Source organism: Dasypus novemcinctus, chromosome 21 (assembly GCF_030445035.2).
Source record: "Dasypus novemcinctus isolate mDasNov1 chromosome 21, mDasNov1.1.hap2, whole genome shotgun sequence".
Classification (NCBI taxonomy): domain Eukaryota; kingdom Metazoa; phylum Chordata; class Mammalia; order Cingulata; family Dasypodidae; genus Dasypus; species Dasypus novemcinctus.
In genome coordinates, this window is record NC_080693.1 from 73388548 (window position 1) to 73409750 (window position 21203).

At 33.8% G+C, this 21203-nt stretch overlaps 1 protein-coding gene across 6 annotated transcripts in view; it reads right to left on the reverse strand.

The window, feature by feature from the left end:
- The window catches only part of LOC101424160 (ABC-type organic anion transporter ABCA8), a 94616-nt gene that overhangs the window by 17980 nt on the left and 55433 nt on the right, over nucleotides 1–21203 (reverse strand). For 5 of the 6 annotated variants that reach the window (XM_058284626.2, XM_058284624.2, XM_058284625.2 and 2 more), the window contains 14 exons: nucleotides 20077–20245; nucleotides 17450–17508; nucleotides 16616–16726; nucleotides 15661–15836; nucleotides 15075–15194; nucleotides 14694–14832; nucleotides 13601–13691; nucleotides 11509–11648; nucleotides 9938–10057; nucleotides 6267–6465; nucleotides 4982–5148; nucleotides 3871–4004; nucleotides 3160–3297; nucleotides 896–1003 (listed from right to left, as the gene is read on the reverse strand). In XM_058284626.2, the coding sequence (XP_058140609.1) occupies nucleotides 896–1003; nucleotides 3160–3297; nucleotides 3871–4004; nucleotides 4982–5148; nucleotides 6267–6465; nucleotides 9938–10057; nucleotides 11509–11648; nucleotides 13601–13691; nucleotides 14694–14832; nucleotides 15075–15194; nucleotides 15661–15836; nucleotides 16616–16726; nucleotides 17450–17508; nucleotides 20077–20245 (1871 nt within the window). The remainder of the gene's footprint in view (nucleotides 1–895; nucleotides 1004–3159; nucleotides 3298–3870; nucleotides 4005–4981; nucleotides 5149–6266; nucleotides 6466–9937; nucleotides 10058–11508; nucleotides 11649–13600; nucleotides 13692–14693; nucleotides 14833–15074; nucleotides 15195–15660; nucleotides 15837–16615; nucleotides 16727–17449; nucleotides 17509–20076; nucleotides 20246–21203) is intronic. The other variant, XM_058284627.2, reaches the window with a different exon arrangement.

The window sequence follows — 21203 nt, forward strand, 5'->3', positions numbered from 1 at the left end:
TAAGTTTATTGTGGCATGTCTAGAGTAGCATTTAAAGTAGGGTTAGTTTAGCCCTATAACTAAAATGTGATCCTTTTGGGGTGTCTACTATATATTAAGATATTCCTCAAGAACTCTCCCACCATCTGATGGACTCTAACATATCCCAGCCCTGTTTGAGCTTTAGGAACTTTACAGCTTACAGCTCCCTAATTGTTATTTGGCTTGTCTTACCCTATACATGCTTAGCTTTGTATTCAGCATTAGTCTCTGTGAAAACCCCTATGATGATTTCTAGAGAATGCTAGGGTATTCACAGAGTCTGATAGCACCCTCTTTTCTCTGCATATCACCGTTCTCTTTGGTATTCTGTCATGTAAATTTCAGCCACTACAGTCCTCAAACCCTGAGATCTGTATCCTCAATTCAGGAAGATCATGTGTTCTCCTTGGATTTCTCTTGCCTGCAGTGTGGTCCAGAACATTCCTCCAGGAAGAAAACCAGAGATGCCATAGGGTTCACCTCATTTCTTTTTCTGCTCTAAGATCACAGTCCCTAACTATCCACTGTCAAAGATCGAATATTTTGTCCATTTTCCTTGCTATTCATGATAAAAGGCCAAGTAAATCTTAGATTCTTCATCATGCCTGGAATCAAAACTCCTTATATATCTATATATCTACACACTCCTTTCTTCCTTCCTCCCTTCCTTCCTCCCTCCTTCCTCCCTCTCTCCCTCCGTTCCTTCCTTCCTCCCTCCCTCCCTTCCTTCCTTTCCTTATAGCTTGGATTTTATATATCAGTTCATTGCTCAATATATAAACAAGTATAAATATCCCTATGAGAATACTGTAATTATGCTACCAACAGCTTCTAATTACACAAAGTAATGGATGTTTCAATTATTCATTATTACCTTATAATCATCAATACTGCTCATTGCGATATAAGGTGAACAACCAGATGCCAACATCAACCAGAACAGGATACCACCAAGGAATTCAAATGGGTTACTTTGCTCTTCCTAAAAAATGCAAAGAATACAATGACCTGAATGAGAAAATTCGAAATTCATTTCTGAAGAAATCTTTTAAGAAATATTAAATTGGTCTCAGTAATCCTGCCTTAGATCCCTTTTGAGATCTAACATATACTTTTTAAGTATATGTACAATTTTAAGCTTGAATTTTGAATTTACACCCAACTTTATGGAAAAGGAAACTGATTCAAAGAAAGTAAGTGAATTGATAATATTATATAGTTTGGAAAGAAATGAGGTAAGAGCAAAATTTCTTCATTTAGTCCCTTGTGATTCTAAAATTTATACTGATGCTCAATAATAAATAATGACAACTAACAGCTAATCTAATTATTTTTCTTAACTGATCTTTAATTATTTAAACTGTGACAGTCTGACTAAAATATATCAGATGTTTTATGGGTGCAATGATAAGTTATCTGTTTTTGTACACTATGAGACCACATAAGTACTGAGTGAGGATTCAAAAGTAGAGATGAATCACTGGGGGGGGGGGGGAGTAAAAATATCAAGGAAATCCTTTGCCCTCGTTTACCCCTATTGTTGCTCCATTTTAACAATCTTTTTGAGTACAAAATTCACAAACTGTCCTGAGAGCCAGTGCCAACTTTACTGTCATGATTCACATGTTTCTTGTTTGAGCACATTACTAAGGAAAGTGATTTCCAAGGCCTACTGGACGTCAGCCAGGTCATCAGCAAAACACTTGATTTACCACAGGGTGGTGAGATTAAAGGCTATTGTCTGAATTCTTCCAGAACACGCTGTGAGCAGCATGTGTTCAGTACTCATTGGCAAATCTGTTAACTTTGGACAAGACAGAAGCAAGGTCTGAAACTGTTACAAAAAATTCTTATTTTGGGGGGCAATAAACAGGTAAATTCAAACAGAGGATGCCATGAGTTTCCACAGATATTATTATTTAAAGTTAATATATTGGGCACATAAATATATTATGTGTCACCTGGGATGGTTGGTGTCAGATTCAGTCTAGCAAAAACAGTATGTCTTTGTAGGTGGAAGATCAAGTCAACTTGCTTTATTATTTTATCTTGTCCTTAGAAATCAGAAAATTGGAAAGGCCAACAGGGTCATAGTAGGATAATTAAATAAACCATAGCATATATTCTAAAAGTAATTAATACTTGATGGGTGACTAAAACTTTTTGCTTTGACAGTTCAGTTTCTAGAACACTCTTACTGAAAGGAATTTTTTTTTCCTGAGCACACGATGAGGTAGGGATGAACAAGTAACTAAAGACTTCAGTGGAACATATGAAAATAATGATGGATATATGTTCTGTTTTATACATACATGGGTGAATGTTTATTAATTATATCTATTATAAAACTCTAGAGTTGATTGGGACATAGTTAATTTGATGATATCTGACATTCATTCACTTATTTAACTGATAAGTTACTTAGTGCTTATGTTCCATGACTTATCCTAGGTATAGGGAATTATACAGTGTTAAAAAATACATGTTCTCTGGGCTCAAATAACTCTCTAGTAGAGAAAAATATAGTTACAAAATAATCAAAAAGGAATAATTACAAACTGTGGTAGATGTTCTGGTTTCCAAAGTTAAATGGCATACCAATCACCTGGGACTTTTGTTTAAACATAGAATTTTCTTGCCCCACAAGTGGAAATGCTGGTCTAGTAAATCTGGAGTAGGCCCGGGGAATTCATATTTTTGGCAAGAACTTGAAATAATTCTGATATAGCCAGTCTGCAATTCTAGCCTGAACTTTGTCCCAATTTTTTTTTGTTTTGCTGCATTTCTAAAAGAAATAATAAATCTTTTGTTTATTTGGCTAGTTTATTAATTAGTTTACATCTTTCATTCTTACAACAGACACACAGTTTATCAACTATGTACTAGTTATAATGCTCCACAGATTTCACTTTCATTGCCTCATATGCTCTTCAAAAATATTTCATTTGTTCTCATTTTGCATTAAAAAAATTTAAGCTCTAAAAAGAGTATTGATATTCCAATACTGCAGAGCTAGCATGAATCCAAATGATCATTTATTATATATTGGTTTACTCAATAAGAATAAGATACCAGTATGCAGAAGAGTGATCCTGGGAAATACCTGATGGAATAGCCTCAATAAGATTACATACTTACCGTAGAAAATGTGCTCCGGTCAGTTTGAATATGTGCTGATGGTTTAAACATTCCAAGTAGCCCATTACTAACAATATCCATAAGAACTGGGAAGCAATTCAGTCTTTTGGTATTACATGCTAATGAAAAGTTGTAATTCTAAGACATAAAAAAAAAAAACCCACAAGATTATAAGTTCTCAAAGATCTTCGTTTTTTCTAAAGAAGTAAAAATTCAACATTTTAAGTTAAAAATCATGATTTTACAAATGGTACAAAATAATTAAAACAAAAATAAATACTGTACAAGTCAAACAAAATCTGTATATAAGTGTATCTGATTTTCAGGACAACAGTTGGAGGGGCCTAGACTAAGATGTCACAAAGCCAAATGTTTTTAAGATGTTTATTATTTAAAAACAAAACAGAAGTTTCAAAATATATGTATTATAAAACCCTTGAGAGGAAATGTGAAATTTTTAGACTTATATCTGCACTTGACAATAGATATTTAGAGCATGTACTTTATTAATACACTCATTTTGTGTCGGTAGTCAATTTTTGATCTATGAATTAATTATTTATTATACTAAATAATTCAATTCACTAAGTAATAAATTAAAAATTTTTTTTTCATTTTTGTTTCTCTAGTTGGAGACCTGAGTATATTGATGTTGTATTTAAATACCTTCCCATGCCTTTGGGAATAATTATTAACTAGAGACCAGCTTACCTTTTCATTACCAGACACTGTGATGGCTCCATTATAAGATGGGTCATCTGTGCCATTTCTAGTTCCAAATGCATCCACTTCCAAAGCTATGTCCTGGCGCTCCACAGAGTGTATAAAGTCATCAATTCTTGTCTCTGATGTGTAATTAAACATGTAAGTATCATACAACTAATAAAGTTAATGTCAAATTCTAAAGTTAGATTACAATTAATGTCATTATGTGTAAACTGCAATATGAACTGTCAGGATATTTTTCTACATGATAACATGCTTGCTGCTGTGACATTAAAATCTCTTCTGTCCTCAAGTTTACTTCAGAATATGTTCATTTGCTTATGATTACTGCTAATGTAAAAGGCCTCACAGCACTATCTGGCATTTGGGATAGATTTGTTTCCTAGAATTTTGCAATGAATGGTTATAATCAAGATAGGTTTAACTCTGCACATAATTTCTATTAATGAACCTCCAAATTTCCTAGAACTCCCTTTACTACTGCTAGACTATTAATTGATTTTCAAAATGCTTCCTGGTACAGGAAGATAAAGTGTGGAATGGTGTATGAGGAGCTCCATGAGTTTCCAGGACACTATGGAGAAGGCGAAGAGGCAACCTACAGAATGGGAGAATGTCTGATGAGGAACATGTTTCTAGAATATATTAAAAGCACTTAGAACCCAACAATAAAATAACCAATTTTAAAATGGGCAAAGAGAATAAATATTCCTCCAAAGAAGATACACAACAGGCCAGTAAACACAGGAAAAAATGCTTAGCATCATTAGCCATTAGAGAAAGGGAGATAACAAAAGTTGGTGAAGACATAGAGAAATTTGAGCCCTAAAAAATTGCTGGTGGGAATGTAAAATGGCATAGCCTCTTTGAAAAACAGTTCAGCAGTTCTTTAAATGGTTACAAATAGTCACCATGTGACTCAACAATTCCACTCCTAGATACACACCCAAAAGGAATGGAAACATGTTCACATAGAAACTTGTACATGAATGTTCATTGCAGCATTATTTATAATAGCCAATTACAGGAAGCCAGCAAAATAACCATCAACAAATAGTAAATAGATTTGGAAATTAGGTAATCACAGCATTATCACCTGTTTTATTGATGATCAATAAAGGAGTGAGAGGGTCATGTGGCTGCTGTCCAGGAGCAAGGAAGTACATATGAGGAGAAAGATTCCAAGTGTAACTGCTTTCATGTATTTTCAAGAGGATGTATTCCAAAAGAAGAGGGAAAAATCCAACCCCCAGAATCAACAACCTACATAGGAGAAATTGGCAATGTGAATACATAGGTATTTTCCAACCTTTTAAAAAATATCTGAGCAGATAATAATTTAATAAAATCAAGAAATTGTGAAAATTAAATATAGCTTTCTGTCTCATTTATGGAATGTTTTCTGGGTCCTTTTCCTCCCTCTAAATTGGAGGTAATAAATGTAGATTTATCTTTTGTCCTTTTCTCTCGTTGCCCTCTTGCCATTGAATATACCATACAGTTTCATGGGATACATAACCTTTAATGATATGCCCAGATTCAGCCTTTCTCCCGGGCTTCCAAAGTGATCTCCTCGATTCTGTTAACTAATCTATCAACAATTTACACTCAATTTTCTGTATGTTCTCTCCTCTTCTCATAGTTCCTATTTCTGTTAGTGAGTGCATGATCCCCTTAGTTTCCCAGGTTGAATTTTTTCATTATTTTTAGTCTTTTATTTCTCTCTTATATTCCCTATTACAAACACATTGAAGAATCTAATCTATTATAGTTTCATTATATGTCTTACTTCAAATTTTTCTACACTCCTAACTTCTAGTTTCACAGTATTACACCAGAATGTTAATGTGAGACGACGATATGGTTCCTGGGATTAGGAAATGTGCCTATTATGCAGTTAGTAGTATGGAGAGTAGGCCACCTTCGCTGGAGTGGGCTGGAGGGAAATAGTCAGAATATCCAGGAAAGAACCAGTAGGATCTCAATGGGTGAGTCAGGACCTCCAGGGAAAAGTCAGCAGGATAACCGCATAGCATCTAATTTTAGGGTATTGTCATATGTGTACTGGGAGAGAGGATACATACCCCAATGTATCTGTTACCTATCATAGTTGAGAATTTGAAAGATAAAACTTTACATTTTAAATTTTTAAAGGAAAACTTTACCCCTAAAATTGCCTCTAAAACATTATAAATTTAACCTGCTTTGCAAATAGATAACTATTAGGACCATTGACTAAACTGGGTATTAGAGTTTTTCCAGTTTTGGAGATATAGAAGTTTGTTATTATTTTGAGTTTGTTTTCTCTTGTTTTTGTCCACCACAGATTGTTTTTTTAATGCATTGGCTGAAAAAATAAAAGCTATGGCACTGCTACTCACAGTGATAAAATAGCCTTTTTTTCATGCTTTAACTTTAAGAAACGAACTCTTGCAATTGCACAAATTTGCTGTCCCCAGAGAGCCATGCCACTTGTGGTTTCTCTCATCTCATTAAATGAAGAGAGAATTTGTTCCACCTCAACAAGACTTTCTGTGTCCCCAGCTCTCTCCTCTTGTACGTCACCCAAAATTCCAACATCTGTAAAACACAAAACAAGCAATTTATAAAAACCTGTACTTTAGCTGTACTTTATTTAACTGTGCTTCATTGAGCTTTGCTGTCTTTATCAAAGAAATCACAAAACAATTGGCCAGAATATATTTGATATTATTGGTCGTTGTCTTGAACAAAAAAATAGATAAAAATTCATTTATTGAACAGAAGAAGTAGAGAGCCAATCTTAGAAAAATGATTTGGATATAAACAACACATTAAAGATGTTAAGATAAATATACAAAGTCACCACACTGCCTAGATTGATGAACTTGGAAAAGGGAAAATTATTTTAGGTGTACACCTAAAGAAATGCAAGCTATTCATTGGGTGTGAACTGTAAATGGTTGTTGCTAGAGGAATTTTGAACCTATTCATGAAGATGCATTCTTCTGTATGCTCTCTACAATTCTTAGTTATCCAGCATGATGTCCATTATATGATGATAAAATAAGCCTGATATTAAACTTGAAAAAGCACATGTCTGTAAATGCACATGTCCAACACAAGCACAAAAACAAACCATCCCAATTATGAATATAGATGTAAAGATTTTAAAATAAGATAGAATTCAACAGTATATTAAAAGAATAATTCAGGGAACTTGTGACCTTGAAGACAGATTAACAGACATCTGATTTCCAAAACAAAAAAAGAAGTAAAGAATGAAGAATCTAAACAGTAATCCAAGATCTGTGGGACAATATCAAATGTCTAACAAAAATATAATTGGAGTCCCAGAAAGAGAGGATAGAAGGAATGGAACAGGAGAAATATATGAAAAAATATTGAGCAAAAATTCTCCAAAATAGTTGTGAAGTATCTATTTTGGCAGAGATCCAACAATTTAAGACTACCCCCTGCCCCAACCAATACAATACAAAGTAAAGCTAATAATATCCTACAAACCAGTGACAAAAAGAAAAAACTCATAAAAACAGTCAGGAAAAGGACACGTTACATAAATGAGAACAGTGATATGGATAATGGCAAACTCCACCTCACAAGAAAATGGAGACTAGAAGAAAATGAAATGATATCCTGAACTGAAAGACAAATAAACACTTACCAATTCAGAATTCTAAATTCTCTATAGAACTCTATATCAGGCAAAATAGCCCTTATTTTTTAAAGAAAAAATACAAAATAAAGACATTTTCATACAACTAGAACATGGGAGAATTTGTCTCTAACAATGAATTATAAGAAATGCTAAAGGAGATCCTTTAGGTTAAAGGTAAATGATACCAGATAGAAAGGGGAGATGTGAGAGAAAGAATTGAGTTCCAGAGAGGGATAATATATTGATAAATAAAATGGAAAATTAAAAGCTCTCTCTTTCCTTTCTCTTACATACATATATTTTCCATAAAATATATGTGTTTGTTTACGAAAGACTTTTAACTGTGAAATACACATAATATTGATGTATTATTAAAAATAGTTGTAGAAGTAAACTATATGTAAACAGACTCACCAAAAGGAAAAGGAGAAAAAGAAATATACATTTGAGGGTAATTATATTGTGTTAAGTAGTATAATAATATTGAAATATAGATTATGATAAGCAAAGATGTTTATTGTAATATATATGATCACAAAAAAAAACACAAAAAAAGTTTGGCTAAAAGGCAAAATGAAGATAAAGTGATCTACTAACAATACACAAACTATAGCAGTCAAGAAGGAATACAGAACCAATGGGACCAATATGATAGATTTAAACCCAACCATAGCAATAACCACATAAAAAATAAATTGACTAAAACCAAATATACAGAAAACCAATTGAAAGATAGATTAAAATCAACATTGAGCTATATGCTGTTTAAGAAATTCACTTTAATTTAAAGGAACAAGCAAGTTGAAATGCTTTCCTTTACATTGGCATAATCTACTATGCAAACACAAATCACATTAAAATTAAAGTGAATGCATTAATTCTACACAAATTAGACTTAAGGACAAACTACCATTATCAGAGTTTAAAAGGGACCTTTCATAATGAGAATGAAGGTAATTCTTCAGGCAGCCATATAAATCTTCAATGTGCATGTGCCTAATATCAGAAATTCAAATTATATAGATTTAAAACTAATTAAGGGGATAAAATTAAACAAATTTAGACACATCTAAATTTATACTTGATTTTAATACCTCTCACTTGTAATTAATAGGAAAAAAAAAAAAGGAAAACGAAATTAGTACAGCCATAGAATACTGGAACAATACCATTATCTAATTTGACCTAGCTGACATTTATACAACTTTCCACACAATTGGAGTTCTGTAAATATATATTCTTTATGTATGTAATTCTACACATACACATATATACAAATACATACATACATACATACATAATACATCCACATCATTTTTCAAATGGGCACAAAGCATTTACCAAAATAGACCAAATACTGGTTTAACTCCATGTCTGAAAAATTTTAAAAGCTTTTAAATTCATAAAGTATGTTCTATCACCACTCTAAAAAATTAATGTCAATAAAAAAAATATCTAGGAAATCCTAAAAATTTTATAAATTAAAAAACACACTTCAAAATGACTAAGTATGACAATAATGTCTCATCAAACAGGAAATATTACTAATGAGATAGAAATTATAAAACAAAACCAAATAGAAATTGAAAAGTATAAAACTGAAAAGAGGAGCTCAATAGCAGATTTGAACTGGTGGAAGAAAGAATAAGTGAACAGGAGAAAAGATAAATTGAGGTAATTCAATCTAAGGAACAGAAATAAAAAACAATGAAGAAAGATGAATAGTATCAGAGAAATGTGGGATGCTATCAAGCATAGCCCCATAATTATAATGGTAGTCCCTCAAGGAGAGGAGAGAGTCAGAAAAGAAACATGAAAAAATAATGTCTAAAATCTTCCCAAATTTAATGAAAAACACAAATCTTCACTTTGTGAGCTACAAAAAACAAAAGCTCCAAGTAAGACAAATTTATAAAGATCCATACCTAAGCACATCATAGTCAAACTTTCAAAAGATAAAGACTAAAAAGGAATCTTGGAAGCAGCAAGAAAAAAACACAACTAATTCTATAAAAGAGATCCTTAACAAGATTTACAGTTCACTTCTCATCAGAAACCATGGAGACCACAAGGCAGTGGGATGACATATTCACAGTTCATAAAGAGATAAATTTGAAGTAAAGATTTTGTCTGAAATTGCCCTTGATGATCTGGAGACAAGATGGAGGTCGTAAGTCTTGGATGTAGGGAAATGAACAATCTTCAGGCGCAAGGCAATGCTGACACAAGACGCGACAAATGTGATAGGAATGCATTTTGTCTTAACATAAGATTGCCCAAAGATGGCCTTAATACTGAATCACACAGAGTTTGTAATCACAACTTGAAAGAGTGTCCTCTTGCAATATATACTGCATTGACTGTTGTGAACTGTAACCTTTGCAGTTTATTTACCTGACTCCTCAATTGCTGATTTTCCTTCTAGTTTCAGGAAAACCTCATTCAGAGTTGTCATGGAAACACCGTAATTCTCAATTCCCAAGTCAGGATGGCTGTCAAGATCTTTGTAAAGTTCTAAAGAACATATAGGAGCAAATAAAAAAATCACAAATCCAACTTTTCAAACTAAGAAGGTCAAACATATGAAATTATATTGGTGATATGTCAAAGACAATTTAAAAACCAGAATTTTATAACCAGTAAACTGATTTTTCAAATTTTATGTATTTTCCATTTTACGTTATATACTAGACATACTGCTCTATTGTAAAATATTAATTTATATTAATTTATATTTTTAGTAAAATTTCATTTTAAATTTTGAATGAGTTGCTTTCAAAAGTTAATAATGGAAGTTTTCCAACTCTAAGCTTAATTAATTAAAGAATCTTTTCAAGAGTACAGAAACAAATGGGAGCTATTTATATTCTACCCATCAAAAGGAAAAGTACTGATTTTTTGAGAATCAGTCAGATGACACAGAACCTCATTCAGTTTAGAAAATATCTGTCAAAATGAGGACATAGGATACATGCCTCTTTTTTTTTCCAGTCCTACTTCTGACCATGGAAGAAAAAAATTCACAAGATCTGACAGAAATGAGGAATTGACTCGTCATTTTCTGGGAATAGCAGGAAATTTTGGAAATGAATACTTCCTCTAGCAATTCCATATCCATTCATTCTTTGGTTCATATATAAAAATCCTTTTGCATAAGTTACTGTTCATATAACATGTATAGTCTCTCTGCCCATATGGAATTAAATTATAGTGGTTAATTAAATGAATTTTAAATAAAAATGTAATTCTAAATCTCGTGTAATTGTGGAAGTGCTTGGGCATCAACCTGTGCTTCTGAAAACTAGGTGAAAGGAGAAGATAAAAGTTTACTGTTTCAATTGGAGTACCATATACAGAAAAGTAAAAAATTAAGATAAAAAATGCTAATGAGTACTATGTGTCATATTTCATTGTACCTAAGACCTTAAACTTCCTCTAAATTATGGTTACTATTAAAATGCACAAATTAGGATTCAAATACCTTACCTAGGAATACTTATGTTGCCACTATAAAATGTGTCTTTGAGTAGCTGTGGTAATTTATGTGTCTTTGGTATCTGCTCAAATGGTAACCACTCAACCTGGACCATAATAGTGCCCCCTTAATAGTGAGAAGTTTCCTTGTATAACAAACATAATCAGTAAACTTTTATGTGTTGGTCTGAAAAAACCAAAGTCATCACAAAAGGCATAGCAAGAAACAGCCACATCATGGGTCATTTAACATAGTAGTTAAACCAGAGGTTTCTGACCATTTCAGCAATTCACGCTTTGCCATGAATGAATATTAAAACATTCAGCTACAAATTGTAAGGGAAATGAGGACTAAAAGAAGTTCCCTAAAATGGCAAGATATTATAATTCTATTAGAATATAATAATATTTCTACTGTAGGTTAAGTAATCCAGTTATCATACTGTTATTATTATTTACACATTTGATTTCATGGTGTTCATGTACATTACCTGGAAATTTATTGGTTCTTTCTAAGGGCAATGTATAGATAAGTTTTCCTTCACTTTCTGCTGATAATTTGGCATCAGGGATGTGCTGTTTAACAAGTGATGTTATCTTTTCCTGAATACACATTTCATTTAACTGCAAACTGGTTTTCAAAAAGAAAAAAGGTATATGTTATTTGACTTATTTTACAATAAAATGAAAAAAATTACGAGTCTTTATGGGACAAAGAAAAACCAATTACAATGTAATGAAAGAAATAGACCATGCAAACATGAAGTAAGAAGGGGAAATTGGATCTTATAAATGTGGGGGGGGGGGGCAAGCAAAGAATAAGCTAACCAAAATGACTGGTCAGATCCCTTGAGGATGGTACTGAGAGAAGGTCCATATTGATATAGGTCCTAAAGGAGAGAAAAGCTACAGAGAAGATGCCAAGGGTGTAACCCAGCAAAGATCAGAACAGTACAAAATGAATATGTTGGAGGTTGTCTTCAAAGGAAGACTGAACTGGATAAATGGGATTTTTGTGTTGGGCAAGAACAGGGCAAGTCTACTGACAGGCACAGGAGCAATATAGTCACCCAGTGCAAATGAACAGAATGTTTAGCATGTAATGAGTGTTTCCCAAAATGCTGAGAGTACAATGGTGAGCAAGATGGCATTGTTCCGCTCCTTCAGTGTTGACAAACACATAAGCAAGCAAATAAGTAAGATGATTATCAATAGTAGTAAGTGATATGAAGGAACAGGTTATGATATAGAATCTAAGTGTGGATGAATATAGGTTTGGGGTGGTGGTTTGACAACTTTTTGCTTTCTCTCTAGGGCTAACCCCAGGACTTTGAATAAGAACAAAGTAACACTGAGAAAAGTCAGTCTAGACTTTCAAAAGCACCACAGATATTTTCCCATTGTGGAAAAAGCATAAAATAGTTATACAAAATCTATGAATTACGGTTATGCAGTAGATAAAATATAGACAGTGACCTAGCTCTGAAACTTGGCTTTGCCATTTGAAATGTGTTACTTAACCTATCTACACAGTTTCCTCATTAATAAAATAGAATAGTATGTATAGGGTTGTTCTAAGAATCAAACAATAGTGAGATCTTTACTTAGCAAGCTGTCGAAAAAGGGGAACTATTTTATTTGACCAAATGTTTAAGTCAAAATCATTCTATTTACTCATAAGATGTGCACAATCTTGCAAGACTATATGCTGTTCTTGGAACCAGTGAAATGCACTGAAGGAATGAAGCAAAAAAGAAATCATAATTGCTATCCCTGATGCCATCTCAAAACTTAAAAGCAATTCAAGAAATACTTCTTGCCTACTTACAAGGACTTGGGTTGGGTGCTATAAAGATTGCATGAGCAGAGCATTGAGTCCTCATTCAAGGAGTTTATACTCTAGAAGAGGGCTCAGCAAACATTGTTCTGAAAATAGCAAGATAGTAAGTATCTTAAGCTTTGCTATCCTCAGGTCTCTGTTGCAACTACTCAACTGTTCCACTATAATGCAAAAGCAGACCCAAGCAATATGTAAACGAATGAGCATGGTTGTGCTCCAATCAAATATTATTTACAAAAACAGGAAGTGGGTCATAGTGGACCCATGGGCCATCGTTTGCTGACCCCTGGTTTAGAAGAAATAATAATAACAGATTTATGAGTAAGACGGGGATCCCTATTAGCATCCCCCCCACCCAACACGCTACATTGCTATGCAATGTAGTAGGTATGATCTCATTTATTTTTCTATAATCTTTACTTGCTACTAGGAATCATTATTCCCAATTTATAAGTGAGAAAATAGGTGAAGTTATAAATGCGGTTCAGAAAGTTTATTTTCCAGGAGGAGATGCAAACAAATGGCTTTAGGAAATCAGGAAATTGGGAATTTACACAGAGTGGAGGTTAATAGAATCTACATGAGAGGGCATTCAAATAACTCTTTAGTACTTAAACAGGTTATATACATAAAATGATATATGTATACACATATGCACACAAAAGAAAACCTTTTATTACTGCATACAGATATTTGTGTATCAATACACACATATGTATAACAATAACAACAGGTGGTCATACCTCAAGTGATATCCAATCCCCCATTTCTTCTTTAGAAACAGAGAAGAGCCTGCACACTTCAGCTTCCCCTTGGAAAGAAATATTTTCCTCTCTGAAAAGAAAGATGTAAAGAAGAAAGTTTGTTAGGAAGTTGCTTATTCATTTTTGAGAAAAGACAGGAGTGGACCACATGATCTAACTAATTCAGGAATACCTATGGTTTCAAATAGAGCTTAATAAGGACTAACTGAAATAGACACATTTTGATTCTAAGGCTATTTTGTTTGCCATCCAATTTATCAGTGAAATTAAATTGTGTGGGTATATTTTCTAATATAGTGAATTTAGTATTCTATTATATATTTTAATTGAATCATATATTATATATTTTAATTGAATCATCACATTATATATTTTGAGTCATACATTGAAATTATTTCAAGTTGATTTTTTTCAATTGTGATTAAAAATGTAAATCTCTTAGAATATAGGCTGTCATTTATTTTGCAGTCAGTGAGTTTCCTGGCAGATCATATCCCTGGGTAATTACAGTGATGCAATGGAAGAACTTTTACCATTGATGTGGAGGCAGTGGCCACCAGAGGTTCTGAGGGGAAGGACAGGGAAAAATAGGTGCTATATGGGAGAATTTTTGGGACATTGGAATTGTCCTGAATAATGTTGCAATGACAATACAGGCCATTATATATCTTGTCACAGCTCATAAAAAACTGCAGGAGAGAGTTTAAACTATAATGTAAACCATAATCCACACTTAGTGGCAATGCTCCAATATGTGCTCATCAATTGTAACAAATGTACCTCACTAATGAGGGATATTATTAATGTGGGAAAGTGTGAGAGGGGTAAGGAGTGGGGTATATGGGGATCCCCGACATATTTTATGTAATATTTATGTATTATAAGAATCTGTTTAAAAAAATTTAAGTATATTTGAAAAAAAATCTGCAGGGTACTATCGAATGAGTTGGGAGTTAAGATTCTCTGGGTTTTTATTGATATCAACAGTAGAGATACAGCAGTTTAGAGTAGCAGTCCATAGTCCTCAGATCTCCTAATGCCCACCGTGATACTGAAGGAAAGCAGCACTCACCGGCCAGGAGGTCAGCCTCATCCATGAACTGGGTACTGAAGAGGATCGCACGGTCTGTTTTACGTTTCTTCAGGAGGTTCCATACTTGGTATCTTGAAAAGGGATCTAAGCCAGCAGTTGGCTCATCTAATAGCAAAACCTACAGAGGAGGGATGTACATAAAGGGATTTTCCACTTAAGGTGAAGTTCTTCCAGAAAAAATACAGACACCATAAATTATTTATATTTAAAAAGGTATCGTGGTGAGGATTTTACTCTTGTATTTAATGTTCTAAACCAATATTTTATCACAGAGATCATTTGTAAATAAAGGGTTTGAGTTGTTATCACAAATTTCATATTTTAAATTTTGAATTCACTTGCAAATTTAGTTAATCTTACCTGAGGATCTCCTAAAATGGCAATCCCAAAGGTTAGTTTTCTTTTTTGTCCACCACTTAAGTTTTGGGCAAGGGTGTCTGAAATATTATTCATTCCCAATTCCAGCAAAACTCTTTGTACCTAACCAAAAGGCAACATTTGAGTCATACACCAAGATTTCCTTCTATTGCTCTTTTTTTTTTTAAAATTTATAAATACGTGACTGTAAATTGTGATGGTTAAAAGCATAGATATTGGAACCATTCTGAGTGGCCTCGGTTGGGATACTACTCCAGGACACTAAATGCAGCATCATGGCAAAATACCTGCCTTCTTTGAACCTCAATTTCCACATGTGTAAAATACAGGTAATAAATAGTACCTATCTCCTAGTATAGTTGTAAGGAATAAATAAGTTCGTGTATTTAAGGATAATAATGTGGCACATTGAAGTTATATGTAAATGGTTGATATTTTTAAAATAGGATGTTCCTAATATTTATCCAATGATTTGCTACAGGTAGTTTAATGAAAAAAATTAAATCTCTGAAAATAGAGCTAACATTCTCATTTCAACCAATGCATCAATCCTAACACATTTATGCACCTCTTTATCCACTTCTTTTGGCAGAATCCCTTTTATCTTAGCAAAGAGCCTGAGATTTTCTCTCACAGTGAGGAACTCAAATTGCACATTTGATTGTGGACAAACTCCAGTGAGTTTGCTGATATTTTCTAGGTCATCCACTTCTGAAAGTTTATTATTATAGATGGTGACTGAACCTATAACAAAGATTAAAAGTTTATATCAGGATAATGCTTAAATTAAGTTCTTTCTAAATGAAAAGAATCACAGTGTATTTATTAATTAAATTTTAGATGTATAATTTTATATTCTAGGATTATGCAATTCAGTAATTATGAACTTCCATTTTAGTTATGTGGCACATTAAAGAATAAAAAGCCCCAACTGCATCATTTCCCATCAAAAGGTACTTTCTTTATCTACTCCTAGTATTTAGACTTGGTTGTTTAACCATTGGGGCCTAAGCTAATGTGTTATAAGCAGAAGATAATAAAGTGATTCCACATTAGCATTTTCCCCTCTCTTGCTCCTGGTTATACATGGAGACCACTGGGTGAAGAATCCCAGGCTAGCCTCCTGGAAGATGAAAGTAAATACGTGCATTTCTCCAAGCTGAGGTCATGCTAAACCATCCTGCCCAGCCACTTCAGTCAAAACAGAAAAACTTCCTAGACAACCCCAAAAATTGAAACACTTTTGTTTCAATCCATTATGTTTGGGAGTGGTTTGTAATGCAGCAAAAGCTAACTGATACAAGGTGAAATGCCAAGTGGTATCTAATGACCATGAAAATAATGATCATATTATTACTCAAATACCATATATACCAAATAAATATGTATTTCTATAAAATAATACTATAAACTTCAATTTACCCTCCTAGGTATATGTACTTGTGATTTATGACCAGAAGGAATTTATATTTAAATTAACAGATGATTTATTAGTCAACCTGAGTTTGGGGAAAAACTCTTACCTTTGGTGGGAACAGACAGCCCACTAAGAATGTTTAATAGGGTTGATTTTCCAGCTCCACTATGACCAAGTATTGCAGTGATCTGGCCTTCATATAGGTCAAATACTAGATCTGGACAAATGGCAGAAAGGAAAGAAGCAAAAGAGGTAGGGAAGAAGAAAGGAAAATCATTAAAAATCACAAAATTTTATTAAGGAGCCAATGAATTGCCCTTTTATTTCCTTGAATGGACATATTTTCTAAGTATGAATACACTGGCTTGTTAAATTCCAAATAAAATATAACAAAATACTCTTTTTATGAACATATTTTCAAAATGACCTTAAAATTTTGAACTTACTTGGTTTTAAAGGCATCAAACATCTTTTATGTTCCTAGGTTTATTGACGTTTTCTGGCATATGGCAGGTGGTTGTTTATAATTATTGAATGGAATAATAGATCAAAAGTAAACTATTATCTTGTTAAAAATTCTTTGAGGCAAGTAACTTTTTTTGCACAAAAGAAAAACATACATTATCTAAAGAGCTTTGGAATTACTAAAGAAAAATTTGAGTTTGAAGAAAAAAGAACCCAAAATATCCTTATGTTATCCTCTATTACACAGTATATATTTCAAATACATATAATTCCAATATTAGCCAATGTTTTCTAGCTTCCATACAGTAGAAATAATGCAGAAAGGGAATTTTTATTGTATGTCTCAAATAAATTTGAAAACCCACCACTAGATGCTCACCAAGAGCAAAACAAACTGTACTAAAATAAGGAAACCAATACCAGTATAACCAGTATAACTAATATCTTTTTTTTATTTTTTATTTATTTTTTTTACCTTTCAAAGCTTCTATTTTATCAGGCTTTCCTTTATATTCTTTTGTAACATTTCTGATTCTGAAAAAAAGAAGATACTTCAATGTGGCAGTTTTCTTCAGTTTGTGTATCTGGATTTGGTTGACAGGTTGGCTGAATCTTATCTTCAGAGACAGGAAGATCTGGAAGACCTTCACTTTCAAGTAGTCACGGTCATGTGCCCACTTCAGGTATAACACTGTTTCCCAACCTGGGCTGCACATTTGTGTCACCTGAGGAGTTTTACAATTTTACCTATAGTTGGGATCCATCAACAGAGACTGATTTCATAGCTTGGGGTATGGCCCAACATTGGTATTAGGGATCAGAATAATTTCTGAACTACATAGCCAAGAAAGATAGACCACGAGATAACGCAGGCATCCGATACTAATAGGCTCATTGCAAAACACTGGCACAAGTTAGAGGTAATACCTTTGGCTATCTTGAAAATACCAGCACAAGTTAGAGATAATACCTTTGGTTATCTTGAATCAGGTCTCCAGAGGTTGGTTAGGAGGTGCAAGGGTTGAGTAAGGAAGAGGGGTACTAGCAAGAGCATGGGTTTCAGAATCCTATTCATCTGAGCTCATCCCATCTATACCACTTAGCAGCTCTGCTATTTAACCAATGTACTTATCCCAGGTAAGCTTCGGCTTTCGCAACCTGAAAATTCAGAGTAATTTAGGATTGTTTAGAAGATAAATGAAATGTTTCATGTTGCATGCACAGGGCTTGGTTCATGGTAAACACTCAATAAACATAAGATGATAATAGTTAGATTCCTTGGTGATAGAAAGGAATGGAATTAACATATGCTGGATACTATAATAGTCTGGAATCCTAGACACATTATCTGTCTGGTTTTAGTCTACCGTTATGTCAAATCAAAAAGTTTATAACCTATAAATGAAATCCAATTTATCTTCTTTTGTCTTATCCTCATCACACGCCATTATTTACCTGGATTTTCTCAGTTCTGTTTTCATCCCATTTTACCATCCTTCCATAGAACTTATAGTTTGGTGAGGTGCAAAGCACAAAAGAGGATAGATACTACACTAATGTAAGATGTTAATATAGGGGAAAATATGGGTGGGGGGAGGGTTATAGGGGAACACCCTATGCTTTTGGTGTAATTTATCTGTAAAGCTAAAACTTCTCTGAAAATAAAGTTTATTTGAAACATATATTTAGTTTTAAAATATTAACAACAATGTGAATATCTAAGTAGCCACCATTTAAAGTTTGAAATTAAACATTACCCGTATGTTAAAAGTCAAAAAAAAAAAAAGAGGATAGAAAAAAAGCAAAAAACTCCTCAAACAAACAGAGCAAATAAAGCCATTGATCTGCTCTGAGCTTCTCTGCCTGAGATTAAACCAATTTGTCAAAGGGCAAATATAAATACCAAAGCCAAATATTGAGGCAGGTAAGCCAGGGAAATGAGGAGAAAACGAGTCACAACATGGCCAACAGATAACATGGCTGACAGAAAACATGGCCGCAGGACCTGCTGAGACCTTGAGTGTAACCCAGTTTCTCTTTCTGGGACCTCCTATTGGCCCCAAATATTCCAAACAGGCCTCACCATTGGCCTCCACCACTGGTGGGGTAACCAATAACAGCTGGGCCTCTCCCCTTAGCATTAGAAAGGGGGAGGAATAACTAATAGTTTAAAAGGTAACCACACAAGGCAGACATCACTCTTTCTGACTACGGGAGCCTGCATCAAATTTCCATCTTTCCCATTTCTCAGCAAGCTCTGTTCTTTTCACCCTATTTCTCAATAAATTCTTTTAACTGACCTAACTAAACTGGTGTGTTCTTAAATTCTTTTATGCAACATAGCCAAGAACCTAGAGGAATCCAATGGTTTCCCATCTTCAATATGGAACAAGCTCTAAATGGAAAATGAAAGGGATTATAGATCATTAGGCTGGAGTCATCTGAGACACAGAGGAATGGACATGTGCTGGTCATTGACAGGTGGGTAATAGCTGAACTCTCAGGGACCTTGAAGACTTTCTTCATATTATTTTCTCTTTTGGAAATAAGAGCAACTAGAAAAGGGGAGGGGCATATCATGTCACCCAGAGTGAAGATATGCATGGCACTAAAAGGTCTGAATCCCTTTTGTGTCCATCTCTATGAATTTTAAAATTTCTTCTTCCCAACTCATTAATCCTCTTTAAAAAGCAATAAACAGAAAAGGAAAGAGAAGTTTAAAAATTGAGAGGAAAAAATGGAAAGTATAATAAATGAGGTGGGGATAAAGTGTGAATCAATGAGACCATGCAAAGGAATGAGTGAAGCAAAGGATGGAGAAGAGAAACAAAAGGCTGAGAGCCCAGGCAAGGATTTTGTCAAACTGTCTTTTCTAGTGAAGAGAATTACCAATTAAATGCAAATATTAAGAGTAAAAGGTAGCAAGGGGTTGTCAAAGGGAATTTTTCTTTAGACTTAGAAGTGGAAAGTAATGGGTTTACCCTGGTGAGGTACGTGGGAGCTTTTATTTTTTGCTTGTCTCAGTGTTTTGCTTGAGGTAGGCCCAATGCTAACTATTAACTTCTCAGCCTTTGGTCTGTTCTCTGTCTGCATTTTTGTTACCTGATAACTTCTTTCCCATGGAACTCAGAAGACACTGGTTCAAAAGAGTCATTAGGTGAAGAATTGGAATCTATTTCATCTTCAAATGACACATGATCAGCCTTTTGTTGTTGTGACCAAAATGAGGACTTCAGGAAAAACAAGGGTGAACGGCGGCATCCATATTCATCTACATGAGCAAGAAACAATGAATTGTTGGGTCAGCTACTACTTAAAGGGACAGAGTCAATTTGATGGCAATACACTGCTGCTAAACCTGAACACATTGTCGACATGAGGTAATGTGTGTATCTTAGCATGGGTAGCATCAGAAGAAAAAAATCACCAAGATGTTTCTATTATAAAAATTGTTCCTATATGAACCAATGAAATGGTTATAAAATTTTCATAGGGGAATTTAAATAAACCATAAGAAATTTCTTAACCTCAAGAAAGCTAATCAGAATACAGATTAAAAATATGCTGTGCATGCTGAATTCTGTCTACACCATTATAATGGAAAAGTAAGAAAAAATTGACAGTCAACTATTGGATATATAAAACAAATATTCTAAGAAAAGATAGAGTGAATTTAACAAAACAAATGACACACTGTAAGAAAGGGAGGGAATAGGCAAAGGAAGTTACTGAATCTTAACACAGAGTAGAATTTTTTAATAAGCAACTTTGTATTTATACTGAAACTATGGGTGAGATAGCTGAAAGTCCCTAATTATTGTTGTAATTAAAACTAAGGATTTAAGCCAGAAGCCATTTACCAGGATTCTTTTCCCTCTCATAACTAAAATCTTTCCTCAGGTTATTTTATAGGCAGTTGGTCATAATTTGTAAACCAGAGCTTGCGCAGAAATGCAGATTCTTGTCTTTGTGATGACCCCTGCGACACTGGGAACAAAAACCAAATTTGGGGATGAGGAGACAGAAGCAATTGAAATGCAAGGGGTCCCTCAACAAAGAATATCTGGTCCACAGGCATATACTACCATATCTGGACAATCTTATAAACTACCAATCAGAATATGCCAACACAAATCCCTGTCACTATTCCCATCTCCCTTTGTTCCCATCCTATAAAATTCCATTAGTCCTCAGATGAGAGAAATAGATTTGAGTTTGCCTCCTGTCTT